The following is a 21,738-nucleotide window of genomic DNA, read 5'->3' as shown; positions in this document are numbered from 1 at the left end:
CTTCCACGGTGTGGAAACCAGCCTCCTGAGCAGGACCCTGCGGCGCTCCGTAGTTTTGCCGACAGAGGTTGGCCCGAGGTGCTTCTTCAGCTGCGCTCTCCGATCCGCTTCCCTCGGTCCGAAACGGCAGCAGGTGGGGGCGGGGCGGGGCGGGGCGGGGACTTGGCCGAGGCCGGCGCCCCGCCTCCTTCGCGTTCTCCGCAGGCGTGACGTGCTACCTTGCGCCTCTCACGCCGGCTCTGCGCTGGGGTCTCTCCGCTTAGTTACCGCGTCCTAGCGCTGGCCCCGGAAGTGGCCTCGCCCCCCGTGGTTTCTGCTCCTGGGCGGCGACGGTCGCCACGGTGGCCGCCACTGCATCTCCTACCACCTCCGTGGCCCTGGGCGTGGTATCAACGGGCCCTGGGACTATGACGGGCCAGGGCCAGTCGGCGTCAGGGTCGTCGGCGTGGAGCACGATATTCCGCCACGTCCGGTACGAGAATCTGGTGGCGGGTGTGAGCGGCGGGGTCTTGTCCAACCTCGCGCTGCACCCGCTCGACCTCGTGAAGATCCGCTTCGCCGGTAAGAGCACACTCAGACAGACCCTGGGCTACTTCTCCTTGCTGGTACCCCGAAGTGGGTGATAAAAGACGCAAAAGGAGGCCTTGCGCTCCCCTGCCCCTTGCCTACCACGAGGCGAGCGTTGAAGCAAATGCTGCTTATCCGGCCTCACCTGGAACTAGATTCGAGGAAGGGGAGCCCGGGAAAGGGATCTGGTCGCCCTCGTCCCAGATCCCCAAGTCTAAGGGATGGAGAACAGGGATAGAAAAGTCTGAGAAAAGTTCAAATTGGCATAGGATGGGGGACTCAACGCCGGATTTGTAAAGCGAGAAAGGGATTGGCACCTTTTAGGGGTTAGCCCTCGCATATGCTAATCATTCTCCCTTGGAGGTACTTTGAAATCTTACGGTAGCCACGTGTTTGGCCTCGGAGCTGAGGAAAAGTGGTTGGGGGTAGGTGGTAATCCTCAGAGGCTGGCTGGGAATAGGTTTGGGATGGGATTCTCTTGAAGGTTTGTTTTTTGGCGTTTATAGTGTGGTAACAAAGCCCTATGAAGGAATAGATAGTTAGAATCCAAATGCTATTTTTTAAAATTTACGTTTATTGCATTAAGTGCAGTGAGTTAAGTGAAATTTACAAAGTGCCTTAGAAGTTAAACTCAACAGTAAATTCTGGAAAAGATAGTTTCAGAGAGGGTCTTGGTAACTTTACTGGGAAACTATTTTCTGGCATTTGGTTTTCTTTCTTACTCAAGTTCTGCCTTGAGAATTAGATCTGCAGAAGTTGTTTATCATCAAGAGTCAAATTGATTCTATCCACCTAAAATATTATTGTTCTCTTAATATTTGTAGACTGCTGTATAGCATACAGAAGCACCTAAACAAAGTTCTTGTCCTCAGGGGATGTACAGTCTAATTGTAGGCTTGAGTGTTAGTCACATAAAAGATAATTCTGGGCAACATAAAGTCAAGGGCAAAATGGAGTAAATCCAAATATCAAAATATAAGTAGAGACAGACTACCAGGAATATTATAGGTTGCTGATGGCCATATGTATCCGTATCTGTAAGGTTCCATTAGATCTTGAGATTCCCCACAGAAGGACTGATATTTTGACAGCTAGAAAGGAGACAAGAAGCCATTCTACAGAGGAAAGTCAGTGAAAATTACGGAGTATACTCCCTAGAAGAAAACCCAGAAAGGAAAGTAATTTCCATGGAGTTTGTGACACATGCACAGATAAAAATTACAATGACAAGTAGCACTGAGCATTTCGTAAGAGCAAGGCAATGAACTAATAGTTTTGCATGCATTATTTATCTCGTTTACCACTCCGAACAGCCCTGTGAATTTATTACCTCCATTTTATACAAATAATTATAGAAGCTGACCAGTCGCAAGTTTATAACAGCATAGATGTGGGATTTGAACCCAGGCAGTATAATTCTAGAACCCTTTTACTCTTAACCACTCACCGTTCTACCTCTAGGAATCCCTAGTATACAGTGGCTTGAACATGAAGAAAAGAATTTTGGATTTGGCTGCAGGTACAGGCCTGTATGATTTGACGTCTCCAATGTTTTGTCTAGGAGAAGAGGTGACAGTTGAGATGATCACTGAGGAATAGTGTTGGCTTGGTGAGTTTAAGACAGTGCTGTGAAGCAGATTGTGCCTGAAGAAAGGGAATTTTTGGTACCTGAGAAATTGGTAATCTTGATGAATTGGGGAGAGTTAGGAGACCAATGTGGCCAAGGTAAGGTGATTGAGACGGATGGAAAGACAAAATTAAAGATCTAGGAGTCAAAGCAGGAATTTGTAATGATAAAGTGTGGCTGTGAAGTGGTGATAGAAAAAAGGAAAATTAAGGAAGATAAATTACTGAAATCAAAATAGTTGACTGGCCGTCATCAGCATTAATGCTGTAGTTTTTATGCTTTCATGAAACTTAGGCCCTTGTAATGAAATTGTAATTACCTAGTGACAGGGGTATTAGTCTTGGATGTCCCGTTAAACCAAACTTGGAATATTTCAGTGAGTTCAAGTGCAAATTGGAACCCAAAAGTGTCCAGAGAGGTAGAAAGATTAGAAATCACTTGTGAGAAATGAATGGAAGAACTAGTTTGGCTTCAGGTGGGTGGAGGGCAGGGACAGACGACTTAAGATGAAGAACTGTCGTGTGTGAAAGGGATTTATCTTATTATGGGTTGATGTAAAGACCAGGTAGAGGTTGAGTGGAAATGACAGGGAAGCAGATTGTGGCCTCCCAAGTAGTGGTACTCAGAAATGAAACTGGTGATATCTGGATATGTGGAAGTGGTTCAGGGCTGGATGACAGAAGTTAGAAGATACTCCTGTGTTGAGTGGAAAGGTCAATTGGACGAGGTGATTGTTGAGGACCCTTCTAACTTTAAGATACAATTTTAAATCATCCAAGAATGATGAAAGGGGGCGCCTGGCTGGCTCAGTTGCAGGAGGGTACGACTTTTGATCTTGGGGTCATAAGTTCATGGAGAGATTACTTAAATAAAACTTAAAAAAAAAAAAAAAAGACTGATGAGAGAGAGAGCCCCAACAAAGAATGAGGTATAAAAACAGTAATTTTCTAAAAAAACCTGAAAGCCTTTAATCTCTAAGTTAATCGAGGAACCAAAATGTAGAATCAAGTAACAAGAATAGCATGCAGTCCAGTTTTGTATATATAGTGCAAGACCCTGTAGCTTAAATAAACTAATACTTATTGAATGCTTCCTGTGTGCCATACATGATTTTAAGAGCTGTATATGTATTAATTCATTTAGCCCTTTGTGATTTTTAGAGTTAGGTTCTATTATTTTTCCCATTTTTATGGGTGAGATAACTTAGCCACGGAGTAATCCAGTAAGTGACTCAGGATCACACAATTAAGTGTTGGAGTGTAAGCGGGCTGCAAAGGAAATTTAGTGGCCAGAGAAGAAAGAGGAAAATCAGGAGAGTGTGGTGTAAAATTAGTCCAAAGAAGAGTGTTTAGGAGGTGGAAAGTCTTAGGTGCTGCTAAATGGTTGGTGAAGAAGAGAGGATTCCCACAGTTCACTTCAGGGTCTTTAGAGCACTTGCAGTAATGGGTGGAGGCGCAGATCACATTGCAGTGGGTTGGGGGGGACGCAGTTCACACCATCACACCATTGCCCTCCTTTCTAGCCTAATTTCCTACCATCCCTTTCCTCCGTCAGCTGTACACTTGATACCAGATCCCTAATGTTCTCCCAGACAGTGCCAGGCACTGTGATGCTTGCATGTATTTACACAAGCTACTGCACTTGTCTAGAGACAAACCTTTCTCTCCTTTCCCCAAAGACAAGTTTCTAATCAATCTTCAAGACTCTACCCTAGCATCTTCTCTCTCACGTTCCCTGTCACTTATTTCATCTCCCCAGTTCCTTCTATACAGAACATTTTTGTGTGTTTCTTCTGTAATCCTATAGCACTTCATTCACCATAGTGCTCATAACTTTGTAACATGATTGCTGCTGTTTGGCCTTGAAGCTTATGTCTTCCTCAGGGTTTGGGTTTGTGTCCTACCTGTTTAGATTGCCCGTTTGCCTGGCAATAATAAGGAGTCAATAGTTTTTAAATTTTTTTTATAAAGTGATAGGTGTACAAATGAATATTTTTCACATTTAAAGATTTGATCCTAACTATATAGTGGAGACAAGATTATAGTATCAGGGAAGTATAGGGTACAGAATGTTGTTGCCTGTTACTGAGATACTTAATACTCTACTTCTTTAATTGACTTGTCAAAAACAATAAAGAAATTATTGGTTCATACCCATGAAAAGCAAAGATGGTGTTTTTGTGGGTTTTTTTTTTTTTTTTTTTTTACCTCAAGAGAGACATTGTGTTGTGAGCTTATTATTGAAAGGAAAATGGAAAGGTACTTAGAAGAAATTTATCAGGAGAATAAGAGACGTGAAATTCAAGGAAAGCATCAGAAAGATGATGAAATACACAGCAAAATATTTCTTGAGAGCCTGTTCCTCTGTTACTTGCTTTTAAACTTGTTATCTTGTATAAACTTCTCAACAGCCTGTGAGGTAGGTGATATTTATCCCCATTTTATAAATGAGTATGCTAAAGCTCAGAAAGATTAAGATCATGTAGCTAATTAGGGAAATTATATATCAAACCCAGGTCTTCTGATAAAGCCTCATGTACTTTAATTTCATTTCATGGTGTAACATTGTCAAGTTAATGATGAAAGAAATTGACTTTTCTCCCTTTCCCTGGCAATGGTAAACAGTGATTCTTTGCCAGACTCCATTATGTGGTGGGACAATGAACCGGGCATGCTTTTATATGGCCAGAGGACTGTAATTGTATAAACTTTGTAGAGGACAGTTTCAGTATAACCTCTCATAACCTTTGACCCCTATTAATTCCCATTCTGTTCATTAATTCTAAGGATATAGGAATTTGTCTGTTTTACAGAATATTTTCTAGAGACCTTTTAATAATAGCAAAAAAATGAGAACAATTTACATGTCAACTAGGGGAATGATTTTACAAATGATGGGATATCTGTGAGAGGGAAAACCATGATACTATTTTTAAAAATCTTTTGGAAGTCTATTTAATTACAAATAACAAGTCTATAATTACAAAGAGAATTCTTACAATACACTCTTGAGTGAAGAAAAAAGCAGTATACAAAACTATATGTAGTAAAATACCAATTTAAAAAAACCTAGATTATAAATTTGACATCCTTTCATTCCATTTCCCCATAGGAAACAGAAGGCACATTCGAAATAATATAATTCGGGGCATGGGGGGGTGTGCTTGAAAGGACTGTTTACAAAAATACGAGATTATAGCAAAACCATAAGGAATACTGCAGTATTTTGGAACTGGAAACAGTTTGGGCTGTTGCCACCTGAAGGGCCAAATGTCAAGGCGAGAAGGTCATTGAGAGAGGGCCACCTTGAGAGGAACTGTAACTGGCAGTGGAGAAGTTCAGCCCGCCTAAGGCAACCCCATAGGAAGGGAGGTAAAAGAGTAAATACCTGCATCTGCTCTCTTCCATCCCTCTGATCTCTTGTCAGGCCTCCCCACTAGCCCAGCTCAACTAGAAACTCTAAGACAAGATCAGGCTGCTAGGCAGAACGTGATAGAAAGGGATGGACAGTGGATCTGGAAAAGAAACACAGTATTCAGGATATAATAATTGAGCAAATATATATTGAGAGCCTACAGTGTACAAAGCGCTAAGATAGGAGTAGAAATATTGCAGCAAAGTAGTAGTCCCTGCCCTCACAAAGCATCTTCCTACTAGGAAGCCAGACTAATTGAACAATAATGATTGCAATGAAGAGTGTTTTTATTATGCTAGGGAAAGTATGGTGTGCCATGGGTGCAAAGAAACTTGAACTCATCTAGGGGATAGGAAAAGGATCACCAAAGGAAATTATTAAACAGACCTGAAAGAGGAATCAAAGATTGAGAAGACAGAGTGTTCATGGCAGACAGAACAGCCTGTATAAAAGCTTTAAGGTTCAGAGACTAGATAAGAACTGAAAGTTGTTGAACATTCTAGCAATTTGCGTCAGATGTTTTAAAGAGAAAATAATAAAGAATAAATAATTCCAAAAAATAGAATTATTTTTCTCTACCTAAAAAGGACTTTCTTCTGAATTTATCTCCTTCCTATGACTATGTGATATCTATGTTTATATGTGATTCAGAGCTAGAACTTTCCTCTCACCTAATTTTGTGCCTTTACTGCAGTGAGTGATGGATTGGAACTGAGACCAAAATATAAAGGAATTGTGCATTGCTTGACTACCATTTGGAAACTTGATGGACTACGGGGACTTTACCAAGGAGTAACCCCAAATGTGTGGGGTGCAGGTTTATCCTGGGGACTCTACTTTTTCTTGTGAGTAGATCTGGGAGATTTTACAGTATTAAATAAAAGGAGTTTTTGTTTTCAGTGATTTGTTTTACATTTCAGTTGATGAAGCCAGATGAGACATTTCATTAATTTCTCTGAATAGGAAGGGTCAGAAAGAGCAAAAGTCTTATTACTTTCCTTCTCTGTCAGCTGTTATCCAGAGGCATTTGGTCTGGAAGAAAGTTCTTAATAGGAAGAAGGTGAAGGAGGATTTGGAGAAACAATCTTATAGAAGCTACTTCTGTGAGGTGAATTCGGGAAGATGCCTTATCAGAGTACTTCTGATTCATAAGAAGTTGGAAAGCTGAAGAAGACAGGTCTTGGGGCCCTCATAAGAACACATACCATGGGAACTCCCTCTTGGGAACAGAAAGTAAAAGCCAGTGTGCAGCTTGAAGAGTTTGAGACACATTATTTCTTGCCTCTTATTTGACCTGCCCCATCATCTTCCTAGCTCGTTCATTTTCTTCCTCCTTCCCCTGTCGGGTATCATCACCATGTGAAATAGCCGCGATTCCATGACCAGTGAAGAAGCCCCAGAAAGCGCTTGTGACAGGCACGTTCGGCTTACTGATTGTGCCAGAGTGTGGGAGCAAAGCCCTGCAGTGGAGGGGCACACACTGCCTCTGGTACTGGAACCTGAACCCACGAATGGGAAGTCTTGTCTTTGTGTTACTAGATGGCACTTGTAGGAGAACCATCTGTACCTGGTCTATTTGCCCTTTTCTCGTTTGTGTTGTATATTTTACTTTATCTCCCATAATTTTATGGCAGTATCTAAACCACAGTCTTTGGGGGGGGGAGAGGGAGAGGGAGAATCTTAAGCAGGGTCCCCACTGAGTGCAGAGCCTGATGTGTGGCTCGATCTCACAACCCTGAGATCATGACCTGAGCCAAAATCAAGAGTCAGACACCTAACCGACTGAGCCACCCAGGTGCCCCCAAACCACAATCTTAAAATATTTTTTAAGTGAATGCAAAACAAATTCAACCTTAATATTGTTTAAAAATGTATTTTTCTTCTTTTTAGTTCTAAGACACAGATGGGTGAAATGATAGGTATAAATTTATTCTTTTACGCATTTTGAGTTGTGTAGGTCCTCTAAAGAGGGTTTCTAAGGACATGCCGTATGAATGTAAGGTTTATGTGATGGTAATTTCTTATAAAAGTATACTCGTTTCATGTTAGAATAGTATTGGTAAAGTTTGGAAGGATTTACGTAGCTGAACTCTTCTTCCAAGAGGAAAATGGAAATTGGAGTTCGAGAGACTAGGCTTATCTGACTCCTCTGCGAGAAACATTGAGTGGCTCAATTTTCTGCCAAATAAAGCCCAAATATCTGTCTGCGCTCAGGTGTGGCTCCATTTTCCCCGTCTTTCCCCGCCACTCTTATACCTTTGCTCACACTCCTCTGTTTCCCCACTGAAACCGGACCTGTCTCCATGCCCCACCAGTGCCACCTCCTACACAAGCCTTCTGTGATCTCAGCCACAGTTTCTCAATCTCTTATGACACCATCTGTGTTGTCTTTATTATGATTACTTGTGTGCAGCTTGTGGTCCTTGTGAATCCACTAGAAAGGCCCCTCCGAGTGTTTTATCTAGCCGAGTTGCCAACCACGTACCTGAACATTATGTGTTCAGCACTTCTTTGTTAGGGGCCCTCTTTTGTCCTTCTGCTTTGTCTGCCCAATTGCTGCACTGCTGCTAACCCCCCCCCCCGTTAATTGATGAGTATGTGATTAAACTATTTTGCATATGTAGTGGTAGCCGTATACATTTGGGGGGAGTGATGGTAAACTCTTAAGAGTAAACCATTTCCAGCAAATGCATTCTTGAAACTTCCTTTGGTTGTTTTATGCATTGACTTTTACTTTTGGGTACTGCTGTTAAGTTACACACATTTTAAAACAGACTTTACTGCTTTATGACACCTATTCAATATTTATCAAACTGCTTATGTTTAATTCTTTTAGTTACAATGCCATCAAATCATATAAGACAGAAGGAAGAGCAGAACGTTTAGAGGCAACAGAATACCTCGTCTCAGCTGCCGAAGCTGGTAAGGCAGTGTGTGAAATCTAAAACAGCAACTTCCAACTTGATTTTCTCTTTTGTTTTTTGTTTTATTTGCTTTTTCTCCCCCATTGAACAATAGAGCTTAAGTATGCTTATGTAACCAGTTGTCACATGGAATTTCTTAGAAAGCAACTCTTCTTACTGGTTACTCTGGACAGATTTCAGGAATTTTAGTTATCACAAAGGAAGTAAATTTTAGAAAATTTATGAATTCCTGATAGTTTAAGACGATTTGGTATGGTATTTTCTTCAATTAAAGTATAATTTCAGTTTTCAAATTAGACAGTTTAGTAGCCTTGTTTAATTGCCTCATGTATGTATACTATTCAAAGAGAAAAGCAGAGCAGGACCTATAAATCTTTATAACTCATACTTCGACACTTTGTTTATTGATAGTTCTTGTCTTAATAAACCTACTCATTTTTGAATACCTAGCTGCGAGAACAGACCTGAATCACAATGGGACTTAATTTTTGTTGAAAAAAGGACTACTTAGGAAACTCAGCAAATGAGAAACTTAACCAGATGAAATTTTTTATATGCAAAATTGTCACTTTCTATATTGCATGAAGTATTATTTATCATGTAGTTCTTTAAGTTTTGAGATGCGTTGGCTACTTTGAATAGATTTGAGGAGGATCGTGGTAAAGTTGGGGTGAATATATATATATACATATATATGTATCTTCATGTAGAAAATATTGAGGTGTTGCATTCCGGATCCTTTTCCCCTAATCTTCAACCTCTCTGGGTTGTACTATGTCCTACTCCTAATTATTTATATCTCCTTACCAGAGTCTGCTTCGTAGGACTCCCATCTGTTCTCTACACCAAGCCATACTGTTTAGGAGCCAGGACATCTTTGCTGTCCTCACACCTCAAAGGGAAATTGTTTCACGTTTCCATCTCCCTTTTAATTTACCTCCCACTAACCGACTGAGGAACTTTTTATGACCACCAAAAACTATGGCTACCCTTTAACCCTCAGGCTTCCTCAGGGACCATATCTCACTGTTGCAGGTACAACCCCTGGGCAGCCTGTTTATTAATGGACTGTTCTTAATCTGGATCATCATAAGTGGCACAGTACTTGTATGCTGAGTAATCTTATTTAAATTTGGTTTTAGGAGCCATGACCCTCTGCATTACAAACCCGTTATGGGTAACAAAGACTCGCCTTATGTTACAGTACAACGGTGTTGTTAACTCCTCACAACAACAATATAAAGGAATGTTTGATACACTTCTGAAAATATATAAGTATGAAGGTGTGCGTGGATTGTATAAGGTAATGAATTATCAGTATATTTTGAATAACTGACCATTGTAACTTCCCTTGGCTCTGTTGTCTGAGTTCTGAATGACCTTTAGTCAGTCCTAAAAAAAAGCCAGACTCAGGCAAAAAGCAATTTAATGAAAACGGAAGTTCTGGTTTATAATGTGGAAATTGTGCTTTAATCTGTTTATCCTCATTACTATAAGGTGCATCATCATGACACTGGCAGGTTTGAGAAGGCCTGTCTATAAAGTTCTGTACAGTAACCATTTCTCTAAGTTAAACATTGAGGTCACCCATTCTTTACTTCCGTCCCTGGAAACTGTGTCCTTTCGGAACTGGCTTAGTTTTTGTTTTTTGTTGTTGTTTTTTTAATTGTTCCCTTTTAGGGATTTATTCCTGGGCTGTTTGGAACATCACATGGTGCCCTTCAATTTATGGCATATGAATTGTTGAAGTTGAAATACAACCGGCATATCAACAGATTACCAGAAGCCCAGTTGGTAAGATGGTTCTAAAAACAAAACAAAACAAAAAACTGTCATTTACGTTTATGGGCATTTAATAGATGGAAATTTTGTCACGTTTACTTTGGTAATACTGCTATGATGATGACTGCCACTAATTTAATTTACAGTTAAATATTTTATAGGCAGATGACACATGTCAAAAATAGAACCCCTTATTTGTACAGAGCTTGTGTTAAGAAGGGAAACCATATTTTTCACTTACAGATCCATTTAAACGTTTTCCTATATAATGCTTACTTCTATATTTTTAAAGGAACCCTGTCTAAAGAAAAATAAATGTTTTGTGTTGTCATTTTAGAGCACAATAGAATATATATCTGTTGCAGCACTCTCCAAAATATTTGCTGTGGCAGCCACGTACCCGTATCAGGTCGTGAGAGCCCGTCTGCAGGATCAGCACATGTTTTACAACGGCGTGCTGGACGTGATCACAAAGACGTGGAGGTGAGAGCATGCGGCGTATCAAAACAGCTCTCCGGATCTGCCCTGCATGCCTCAAACTGTCCGGTTGCTGTTAGTGGGATAGCAAAGGCCAGTGTGCTGTGGTGAAGACATGGCTGGTGGCCCCTGCTTTTCCATTTCCCATGGACTACCCATAGAACCACAGACTTAATCTCTGAGGCTTGATTCCTTCATTTGTAAAATTAGAAAATCTAGGCTGACAAGATTGTTATAAAAATCAAATGAGATTGGGGCTCCTGGGTGGCTCAGTTAGTTAAGCATCCTACTCTTGATTTTGGATCAGGTGATGGTCTCAGAGTCATGAGATCAAGCCCCGCATCAGGTGCTGCACTGGCCATGGAGCCTGCTTGCAATTCTCGCTCTCCCTCTCTTTCCTCCCCACCCGCCCCTCTGCCCCCGCTTGCTCACACTCTTTAAAAAAAAAAAAAAATCTGTGCTTCAGCAAATTAATGTACCAAAATTTAGGTGTCATAAGATAGTTGAGTGGCATTGAATATAGGAAGTCATAAAAACCTTAGTTTAATATAATTAAACTGCTACTTGCACAATAACTTGCAAACACTTGTCTCCATGTATAAAAGAGATGCTCGCTCTTCAGCCTGTGGATAAACTGTTACAGGTAGACATCCCCATATTTTTCTGTAATTCTGAAAGGCCAGAGCAGAATATTTAGGGTGTTTACATTGAGTTTAGTTCAGTAAATATTTATTGAGAACCGAGTGACAAGTTCCAAGGCCATATTCCCATTCTAGGCATCAAGGAAATAAAGTTTTATTTTTGTATGTGCTAGATTTAGTGTCACCTGGCATTTATATAAGCTGTAAGACTCTTAATGCCTACGTTAGTTAATCAGTTAATGCTCCTGTATGCTTGTATGTTTAGAGACATTGGAAAGATGGTTGTCATTACAGCACTTTTCAGTTTTAGAGTGCCTCTGCCCTCTCTTTCTGAGTCAGTCACAGAAGGAACGGAAGCCCCTACAAATGGCTCATAAACTACATTACTTCAGCATGTCAAATACATCGACTTAAATCACAGGGAGGCTTTGAATGCTGGTTCCATGCCCTATGCCAATTAAACTTTTGTATCTTCGGGCTAGCTATGTAGGAAATTAAGTATGTATCTATCTTTCCCTCTAAAGGAAAGAAGGCATCGGTGGATTTTACAAAGGAATTGCCCCCAATTTGATCCGAGTGACTCCAGCCTGCTGTATCACTTTCGTGGTATATGAGAATGTCTCACATTTTCTACTTGACCTTAGAGAAAAAAAAATGTAAGCTAGAAGAAGATAATTCCAGTACATCTGCTTACGGGAGCAACTGTTTCTTTGTGTTTGAGATGTAAACCTCAGAAGAAGACTGCACAGCAACATGGTTCACAATGGAAATTGGTCTGTAATCATTAGAAGTCAAAGAACTGCTAAGACTTTGCAATGTTTTTCTGCTTTTTGCCTTCCCCATATGTATGGGACTTGGCTACCTCCGCCAGAAATGGCTCCCATCAACACAATAGTAAAACTGATACCAAGTGAAGAGTTTCGCAGATTTCTGTATTTCACTGTTCAAGTAGAAGCTGATTACGGCATTTGCTAAATGGATTAGATGAACGCGCTTCTTTTTCTGAACTCGTTTGCCTGGATTGGCTTTAAAATCAATCTCTGTGCAATAGCAAGGAAATGGCTTCTGAAAAGAATGATCATTGCTGTTTTAAGGGTAAATTAAACTTTCAGGATTTGCTGGGAAAAGTACTGCTTAAATCCATACCATTTTTGAATTGGGAAATTTTGGTAAGAAAAAAAACACTGTAAGTGTGCTTTAGTTTTAATTCAATTGGAATGTGCTAACTAGGGAAATTTGAGAAGTTACATACTTCTCTTAATTTGAGAAATATCTGATCTTTGTTGTCATTCTGTCATTAGTTTTTTCTCCAGGGGCTCTTCCATAACTTAAAATGTAATTGTGGATCCAGTTATTATATTTTTGACATAGGTACTTAGTGCCTCTTAAACGTATAAAATCTGAATTAGGATCCAGCTGTGCAGCCCTTGGTTAGCATATTTGGCTATAAATCACTAATAGGCTGTAGATGACTAATAGATCACCTCATACAGATACTGGAATAATTGGAATGTGTTTGTTGAGAAACGGTGTGAAAATGAGAAACTAACTTCCTACTTCAGCTATCGGAGATATGGGTTCAGTCCCAAATAAATGATTAATCTCCATTGGTTGTTCATATTCAGGTTTCAATACAAATTACGTTGATAGCCATTATTGACTTTACTTTTATGAGCCATTGTAAATATCTATAAAAGCTTGCCCCAAAAGGATGCCAGAATAATATTTTTATTTATCATAAATCTTTATGAATGCTGTTGCACTTCCATCTATTTGTTGTAAATAAAAAAATGGTGGTTTTCAAAGCCATATTTAAATGGTTCTTTGAAAATAGGTCTATTTTTTATATTTTGAAAGTGGCATTGTTTTAAAAATATGAAACAGTAAGTATCTAATTGTATTTACTCTAATCTCTTGTAATATGCACAGGAATACTTTGTAAATTAAATGCAATGCATTTTTTCATACTTCTGGATGTACTAGAATTCATATGAAATCCTGATATTAGTCCCTATATGGAAGACCGGCTAGGTACTGCTTGGAGTTTTAGAGGTAGTGCCGTTGTTTGAATGCCTCCTGTGTGTACCCCCAAAGTACTAAAACAGAATTCCTGTCTTCTAAGAGCATACAAGCTTGCAGAAAAAATAAATAAGCATTAAGTAACTACAGTTCTAGACTAACAGGCAAGAAGATTTCTACAAAGCCCTGTGAGAGTTCTGAGAAAAGAGAACTCATTCCACTTAATTCAACAACAAATTGTTACTGAGCTCTTGCTCTGTGCCAGCACTGGAGATACAGCAGAAAGTAAGCCAGACAACATTCCTGCCCTCAGGGGATTTTCATTTTAGTGCAAGTGACAGAAAACATAAATTCTGCATAATACAATCTCAGATATTAAATGCTATAAATAGAACAAAAGCAGTGCTGCTATCTTGGGATGGTTAGGGTCAGGAAAGACCTCTTTGAAGAGGCAATATTTGAAACATTTTGAAAGAAATGAGGAAGCAAGCCACAATGAGATAAGGAAACACATTCTAGGCAGAGAAAATATGAAGTACAAAGGCCCTGAGGCAGGAATTAATTTAGCTAGAGGGGATGAGTTGAGGTTAGGCTGGCCAGGGAGGGGAAGGTTGGAGAAATGGCCCTGCTAGTATGGTAGGAAAGAGTGCAGGATTGGCTTCCAATTTCAGCTTTCCCATTTGCTGTTTGGCCTCAGCCCAATCAAGTTTTCTCATATGTAAAATGTGTCTTAGATTTGTTCCTTTGTGGATGAGGATGCTATGAGGATGCTTGGGCAAGTGCTTATTGAGGGAGTGCTCTTACGAGCCTCTGTCATGGAGTGAAGAAGACGGGGGAAGTTTCAGAAGTTCACCTTCAGCCTGATCCTACGGGACACTCTGCAGTATGAATTGGACCACAGAGATTGCCCTGCCCTGAGGTGGGAGCCTGGGCTATGATGTTCTCACATCAGGCAGTCATTGACTGTCATGGAGAGGAGGGGAGGCTAGGTCCCTCTCCTCAGTCAAAAGCAGTCCTCCAAATAATGTGGAAGTGACAGCTGTTAGCTGGGATATGGGTGCACCAGCCCTGTAAAAGAGGGATTTGGTGGGTCATCAACAGCATCTGCAAATGAGGATATTAAAAGTAGGTAGCTCATAGGATTATTGATCAGATTAAATGGATCAATCAATGTATAGTGCTTAGCATTTTACAAACATTAGCATGGGCCAGATCTTAGAGGCCGTAGTCAGGGGTTTAGATTTCGGGAGAGATCATTCTAGCGATTGTATGAAGAAAGAATTAGGAGACAAGAAACAGGGTTACTAGTTAGGAAGCTTTCACAGATACCTAATCAAGAGTTGGTGGTAGCATCGACCTGATTGATGAAATTGGAAATAGTGTATAGCTTGGGGTTAACTAAAACAGGGTTCATGGAAGGGAGAACTTGAAGCTTGGCCTTGATGGTAGAGATTTCAAAGGGAACCATGAAAAGCACAGGTGACATGTCTTGAGCAGTGTGTTGTCAATGTAGTAATAAAAGGAAGAAACAGAAGAGAGAGCTGAACGACGAACCAGAACCTGAGAACTCTGAGTCTTAGTAATGTGTTTAGGTTTTATTTGATGACTAAAAGAGAAGTGAGAGTCATTAACAGAACAGACATGGTTACATCTCAAGGGTGATAGAAGACAACCAATCAGATAAGAGGCTCAAACTCAAAGGGAAGGGGTTATCAACCATGTAAATATTTCAGTAAGATGAAGATGAATGTCACTGATAACTTGAAGCAGATTCAAATTATAGAGGCTGAAGACAGATTGCAAGCAGCTAAGCAGGTAGGGCAAACAGCAAGGATTCCTTTCACTCTAGGCTCTTTCTTCGATTTCAGCAGATAAAGGAAAGGTAGAAAGAGAACTTCAGCTTGAAAAAAGTACTGGGAGTCTAGGAAGGGGTGCGAGCAGGGAGGTTGGCCAAGCGAAAACCGGAACATGATTATAAAAAGGCTCAAAGCTTAAGATCTAGGCCAAAGTAAAACTTGGAGCTCAGCATCCGAGAACGAACGTATGGTAAAATGTGAACCAAGACAATGTTGGGTGCCATGCCTGTGAAAAGAAGGTTATTCTGTTTTCACTATGTGCTTCTGTAGTGCGGCAGCTTCAGAAAGTTGTTGTTCAAAGCCATACTAGAAAAGGGATATCAACTAAAAAGTATGTTTGAGCTCAGGAATCATCAGAGCATGGTCTGTCTTTTGAATGTGGACACACTACTGAACATAAAATCCTCCAGACAGAGTATTATTACTTTATTAGCAAAGCCTCTTTAGTGATTGTAAAATTACAGAAATAAAATAGCATGAAATGATTTAACTATTTCTTTTCTAAAAATGTATTATTTAACACGCAGAAAGTATGTGAGGGTTTGGGTTACTTTGGGTGAGGTCTTAAATTTCTTTCGAAGTGAGTGAATAAGAAGTTGGAAGTATCCATAGGGAATACCTTGTTACTGGCTGCTTGGCGTCAATTTCTCTTCTGAGACGAGTAGCTGGAATTTCTTTTCAGAACCTCCCTCCATTCTCACCTTTGTGGTTTAGATGGAATTGGCCTCACCTGCCCTAGAGGAGGCCCTGATTAGCAGAGCTGATCTAAATGTGCCATCTCTGTTCATAATGAACGTTTGGAATGGACACAATTGCCTAAGCTGGCCCGGGCAGTGACTCTTAGAGAGACATTTTTTTTCTGTGTATCCTGACACAGATTCTCTCTTTGCTGATTCACCAATTAGGGTTTGTGTAATTCACAAAGCTCCTCAAAGCCAATTCAAGATTATGAATTGGGGAGGTAGAGTTTGGAGTCAAAATGTAATCAAAACCAAGGAAATAACAATAAAAAATTGAAAGAAACTAGGACCTAAATCATGTCATGTGAGATTCTGGATCCATTCTGACCCCCAGTTCCATGTACCTCTGTAGTTTTCAACTGAGCGAACCAATAACTTTCCTTGTTTTTTAAGCTACTCTCAGTTTGGGCCTGTTACTCACTGCAACTGGCAGCTTCCCAGAGGACACCGAGACTGTGATCCAGACCCTAAAGTCTACGTGTCATTCTCCCATCAACCATCATGATGTCAAACTCTCATTTCTATGGAAATTGATGTCACCCTTAGGAAAAAGGAGCATTTTGTGATCCTTCCATGGGTTGTATAGGTTTTTGAAAATGTTTTTACCTTAACTGAAAAACATTGTTTAATGTTCATAAAGAATTAAAGAAGTCATTCAACTCACCATGAAAAACATGAAAGAGGAAGACTGACCAGTAGCCTTAGGAAAATAACTAAAATCTGCTATTGGAGAAGGTCCAACTGTACAAGTGTTGGATGATTTGAAAGTTGTTCCCGATGTATTTTCTGACATCAAATATGACAAAATTGTGTGTTTGTATTAAATTTCAGTATATATTAGTTGTGATGCCAGGCATGTTCTACTCAAGGCAGGAAAGTGATAAAACCAGTTTACATTCAACATGTCAAAAAGCAACAAGATAATTTTGTTAAGTGATTCACGTTAACCTTTCTCGCCCAGCCTTTAAACGATTTCATAAATAGGGGGCGCCCAGGTAGCTCAGTCGGTTGAGCGTCTGACTCTTGATGTCAGCTCAGGTCATGATCTCAGAATCATGGGATTGAGCCAGTGTCAGGCTCCCCGCTCAGCGGGGAGTCTGCTTGTCTCCCTCTGCCCTGCACCCTGCTTGCAAGCTCTCAAATAAATAAATCTTTGAAAAAAAAACTAATAAATTGACTAAGTGAAGCATAAAGTATTATCCTTAGTAGTAGTAAGGCTGAAATTAGAGAATGTGGCTTATATTTGTGTAAAAGAGGGCTTCCTTATACCAACCCTCAGAGTCATACAAACCTACCCATCCAGCCACAGAAAGCACTGGATCAAGACTCGCAGAGCCAGTCCTTGTAAAAGAGCAAGGAGGGGGTGCCTGGGTGGCTCGGTCGATTGGGTGTCTGTTTCCACTCAGGTCATGCTCCCAGAGTCCCAGAACTGAGCCTCGTGTCAGGCTCCCTGCTCCATAGGGAGTCTGCTGTTCCCTTTCCCTCTGCCCCTCCCCCTGCTCCTCTCTTTCTCACTCTCTCAAATAAAATCTTTGGGGGAAAAAAAAAAAAAAACAGCAAGGAGATGTGGGGCGGAACTCATGCTGTGAGCAATTGTTCCCAAAGAGGGGAGAGAAAGCACCACTCATGCTCACTTCCTTGTCCCCACCTCCAATCAACTAATCACACACTGTCAATCTAAGTCCAACCAGGAGACAGAACACAGAGCAAATTTAACCAAGAGAAGATTAAGGAATTGCAAAGCTATGATAAATATATTACAGGAACTCTAAACAGTACCCTAAAGCTGAGAAAGAGTAGCCAAGGAAGGACAAGTTTGGAAGAGGGTCCCCCTTTGAAATTCAGACCTCTTGAAGAAGGTGCCATTACAGACCACTGGATGATGAGAAAGTCTGCTGGATTTATTGGGCCAGAGCTGGTTTAGAATTACGTGATAAACAGGGAAAAGATCCCTTAGGACACAAGCCAAGGCTAGTTGAGCAGGTTGCCAAGGGGTTGGGACATTTTTGCAGGTGCAAAACCAGGGCAGACTTTGCCCAAGTTGGAAAGGCTTCAGGAACAACTCTGCAGGGGACAAGCAAGCCGAGACTGGGGAAGGGGGGGCATTCTGGGGAATCAGGGACGCTGCCACCACAGGGGCCAGGAGTATGTGGTGTCCCTCTCAACTGCAGCAAGATAAGCAGACCCCCGGGGCTGGGGCTGCAAGTCCTAGTTAAAGGACTGTGCATTCTGGGTGTGCAACTGCAGCAAAGTACCACCAGATAGACACACACACCACTGATAGGAGCAAGAAGAAGCACATTTCAGCTCACTGAAATCGGGAAGACAAGCTGCTTCTGCAGCGTCCCTCCAGTATTCTCTTAATAGCCCGCTTCTAAAGGAGAAATACTTAGAGTCCGGTTCATTATCATAGTGTAGGTATTGAAAAATGAATTCAGAGCTCAGAAGCAATAAATTGAGTATTTTAATTGGCCCTTTGGAGTACTTAGTTTCATTTGCAACCTTCTAAACCCATTCCAATTCCTGCACAATGATGAAGCAACTAACTATTTTAGCCCTAGCATGATACAACTATCCCGGTAAGTGAAGTGCCTGCCCTTCCCCATATGAGAAAACACAAAGCCCAACAGTCATTGAATTCATTGCTGGCTATATTAATTACGCCTCAAAATTGTGAAGTTGACCTCCACCAACTTTTACATAAAATAAAAATGAGAAGGAGAGAAAGGAAGAAAAGGGTTAGCATGTATAAACAGGCATATAACAAAGAGAATATATCCAAAGCTACCGCAGTCCTGGTTTCCGTCCTTGTTCACAAGGTCATAGTTGCTATCTATAGCTTCCACCGCTAATCACCCATTCCACACTTTCCTTGCCCACAGCCAGAACCCACATCTCCAGGTTCTTTACCTGGTGAAGTAAATCCAAATCCTCCTTTCTGGAAGGTCTGAATCCCCAATCACTCTGCCTTTTCCGGTTCCTGTAGTTCTCCATTAATCTTTGACATGGAAGTACTAAAAAGAACCTCAGAAAATCTTCTGGGTTCCAAACATAGTCCTCTTTGCTTCCACCATAGTAGCAACCAATTTCCCGTGGTAATTGGGCTCCATCAGTAAAGCCGATAGATTAACCTCCTGTTTTTCACCTGTTGGTTCAGTGGTATAAAGAGCGTAAAATGGCCAGGTGGCAGTCTGTGGTAGGTAGACTTTTAACAGGGATTCCATGATCCCTGCCCCCTGACATAAACAACCTATTTCTGCCTGAGCGTTGTTGGGACCTGTAAATATAGTTGGTTATCAATTCCATGATTATGGAATATGGCAGAAGGAATTTTGCAAGTGTAATTAGTCCCTAATCATAGTTGGCTATAATCCAAAAGGAGATTATCCTGGGTGAGCCCAACCTACCTAATCAGGCAAGCCTTATAAGCAGAAAAGAGTTCTCTTGCTGGTCTGGAAGAAAAACAGCCATGTTGTAAAAGGAGGGGCCACATAGCAAGCACCTCGGAGTGATCTCCAAGAGGTAAAAGCAGTTCTCAGCTGACAGCAAGAAAACAGGGTTTTCAACAACACAGCTGCAAGGAATTAGATGCTGCTAACAATCACAGGAGCTGAGAAGAGAATCCTGAGCCTCAGATGAGATAACTGAGCCAATACTTTGATTTCAGCCTGGTGACAACATAAGCAGAAGACTCGACTAACCTGTAACCTAGATCCTTGGCCCACAGAAACCATGAGATAAATTTGTATTGTCTTAATCTACCAAATTAGTTATGCAGTCAATAGAAAACTAGTACAGTCTCATCTTCCAATTCAGTGGAACTATTTTTGTGTCCCCTGGTGGAAGCATTCCCCTCTTGGATACCAAGATCTCCAAATCAGCAGTTCAAAGTTGCCAGGACAGAAAGCAAAAAGTCTACAAATGAGTTATTAGGTATAATAGTGAGAGAAGCCACTCTCACTTCCACTGCTTGTATTCTGGCTACAGGAGAGAGAACAGCATGTAATGATTTCTGATCCAAGCACATACTGCATCCTGTGAGACCGCATTCTTCTAGGATGCTGTCTACCAACTGGAACCATAATGAGTCCTCAGCAAGCCATTTCACCTTTCCTTTAGACTAGCCATTCTCCAGTGATGGGTATGTAGTGAGACCAGTTAATTCCATGGGGTGAGCCCCATTGCTGCACTCTGTTGTAGAATGAAGTAGGTTTCTGAATCCAAAGCGGTGCCGAGTAGAATGCCATGACAGTGGTTAAGGCATTCTGTGAGTCCATGATGGTAGTGTTGGCAGAAGTATTAGGGGCATGGAGGGCAAATCTATATCCAGAATATATGTCTATCTCCATGAGAATGAATCTCTGTCCCTCCATGGTAGAAGAGGTCCACTAGGTGTCTGGCTTGTCCTCTCAGGAAATGGTGCCAATGTTACATACTCAGTGCTGGTCTCTGCAGCAGTGACTCTAGCCAGGCCAGCCTTTTAAGGGAAATTCCATGTTGTTGAACAGCCTCCATCCTTGCCACCATGGCCTCTTTGTTCATGGGTCCATTAAACTAGGACTGGCGTGGCTGGGGAGAGGAACTTACCCCAACAGTGTGTATTTTGTCCATCTCATTATTAAGAGTCCCCTCTGCAATGGATATTCTTTAGTAGGCATTCACGTGGGACCCAAGTATCTTCACAGTCTGTGCCAATTTAAAGAGGTCTGAATTAATGCTCTTGTCCCCACCCAAAATGTCCTTAATCCCAGCCACATTTCTCAAAATGTTTACCCATCCTGGTTAACTTCTCTTTTCAACATTATTTCATCTAGACTCCTTTTTCACCCACTTTTCCTTTCCAGATTATTCTGAAGCAAATTCCAGACATATCACTTTACCTTAAATATTGCAGTACTTCTAAAAGAGAAGATGTAAAAATAACCATAATCTGGGGTGCCTGGCTGGCTCATTCAGTGGGTCATACACGACTCTTGATCTTGGGTTTGCGAATTCGAGCCCCACGTTGGGTGTAGAGATTACTTAAAAATGAAATATTTTTTTAAAGATTTTATTTATTTATTTATTTGAGATAGTGAGAGAGAGCGGGAGTTGGGGAGAGAGGGGCAGAGGGAGAGGCAGAAGCAGGCTCCCCACTGAGCAGGGAGCCTTACACAGGCCTTGATCCTAGGACCCCAGGATCATGACCTGAGCTGAAGGCAGATGCGACTGAGCCACCCAGTGGCCCCTTAAAAATAAAATCTCAGGGGTGCCTGGGTGGCTCAGTCGTTAAGCATCTGCCTTTGGCTCAGGGCGTGATCCCGGCGTTCTGGGATTGAGCCCCACATCAGGCTCTTCCGCTATGAGCCTGCTTCTTCCTCTCCCACTCCCCCTGCTTGTGTTCCCTCTCTCGCTGGCTGTCTTTCTTTCTGTGTGTCAAACGAATAAATAAAATCTTTAAAAAAAAAAACTTTAAAAAATAAAATAATAAAATAAAATCTCAAAAAAAGAGTTCAAAAAAATGATAATACCATTATCATACTTAAAAATTATTATTTGATATCCAATATCCAGTTAATGTTCAAATGTCCTCAGCTATCTCAAGCATCCAAATAAACATTAAAATGGATTGATATGACAGTAAATCTCTTTTAATCCATGTTTTTCTTTCTCTTGTTTTGCATTTTATTTTTTATTGAAGAAACCAAGTTG

The 21,738-nt window shown here is 41.0% G+C and overlaps 1 protein-coding gene across 1 annotated transcript; it reads left to right on the top strand.

Annotated features, from left to right (window-relative positions):
* The first annotated feature begins 101 nt into the window (after window positions 1-101).
* Window positions 102-13,600, top strand: SLC25A32 (solute carrier family 25 member 32). Its single transcript, XM_008689234.2, has 7 exons — window positions 102-561; window positions 6,303-6,453; window positions 8,445-8,530; window positions 9,675-9,835; window positions 10,213-10,326; window positions 10,652-10,797; window positions 11,957-13,600. Exons 1-7 carry the CDS (start codon window positions 408-410, stop codon window positions 12,090-12,092), a joined length of 948 nt encoding a protein of 315 aa, XP_008687456.1. The 5' UTR covers window positions 102-407; the 3' UTR covers window positions 12,093-13,600.
* The last annotated feature ends 8,138 nt before the right edge of the window (window positions 13,601-21,738 follow it).

Source organism: Ursus maritimus, unplaced genomic scaffold (genome assembly GCF_017311325.1).
Source record: "Ursus maritimus isolate PB19 unplaced genomic scaffold, ASM1731132v1 scaffold_9, whole genome shotgun sequence".
NCBI classification, from domain to species: domain Eukaryota; kingdom Metazoa; phylum Chordata; class Mammalia; order Carnivora; family Ursidae; genus Ursus; species Ursus maritimus.
This window is presented reverse-complemented; position numbering and strand designations above follow the sequence as displayed.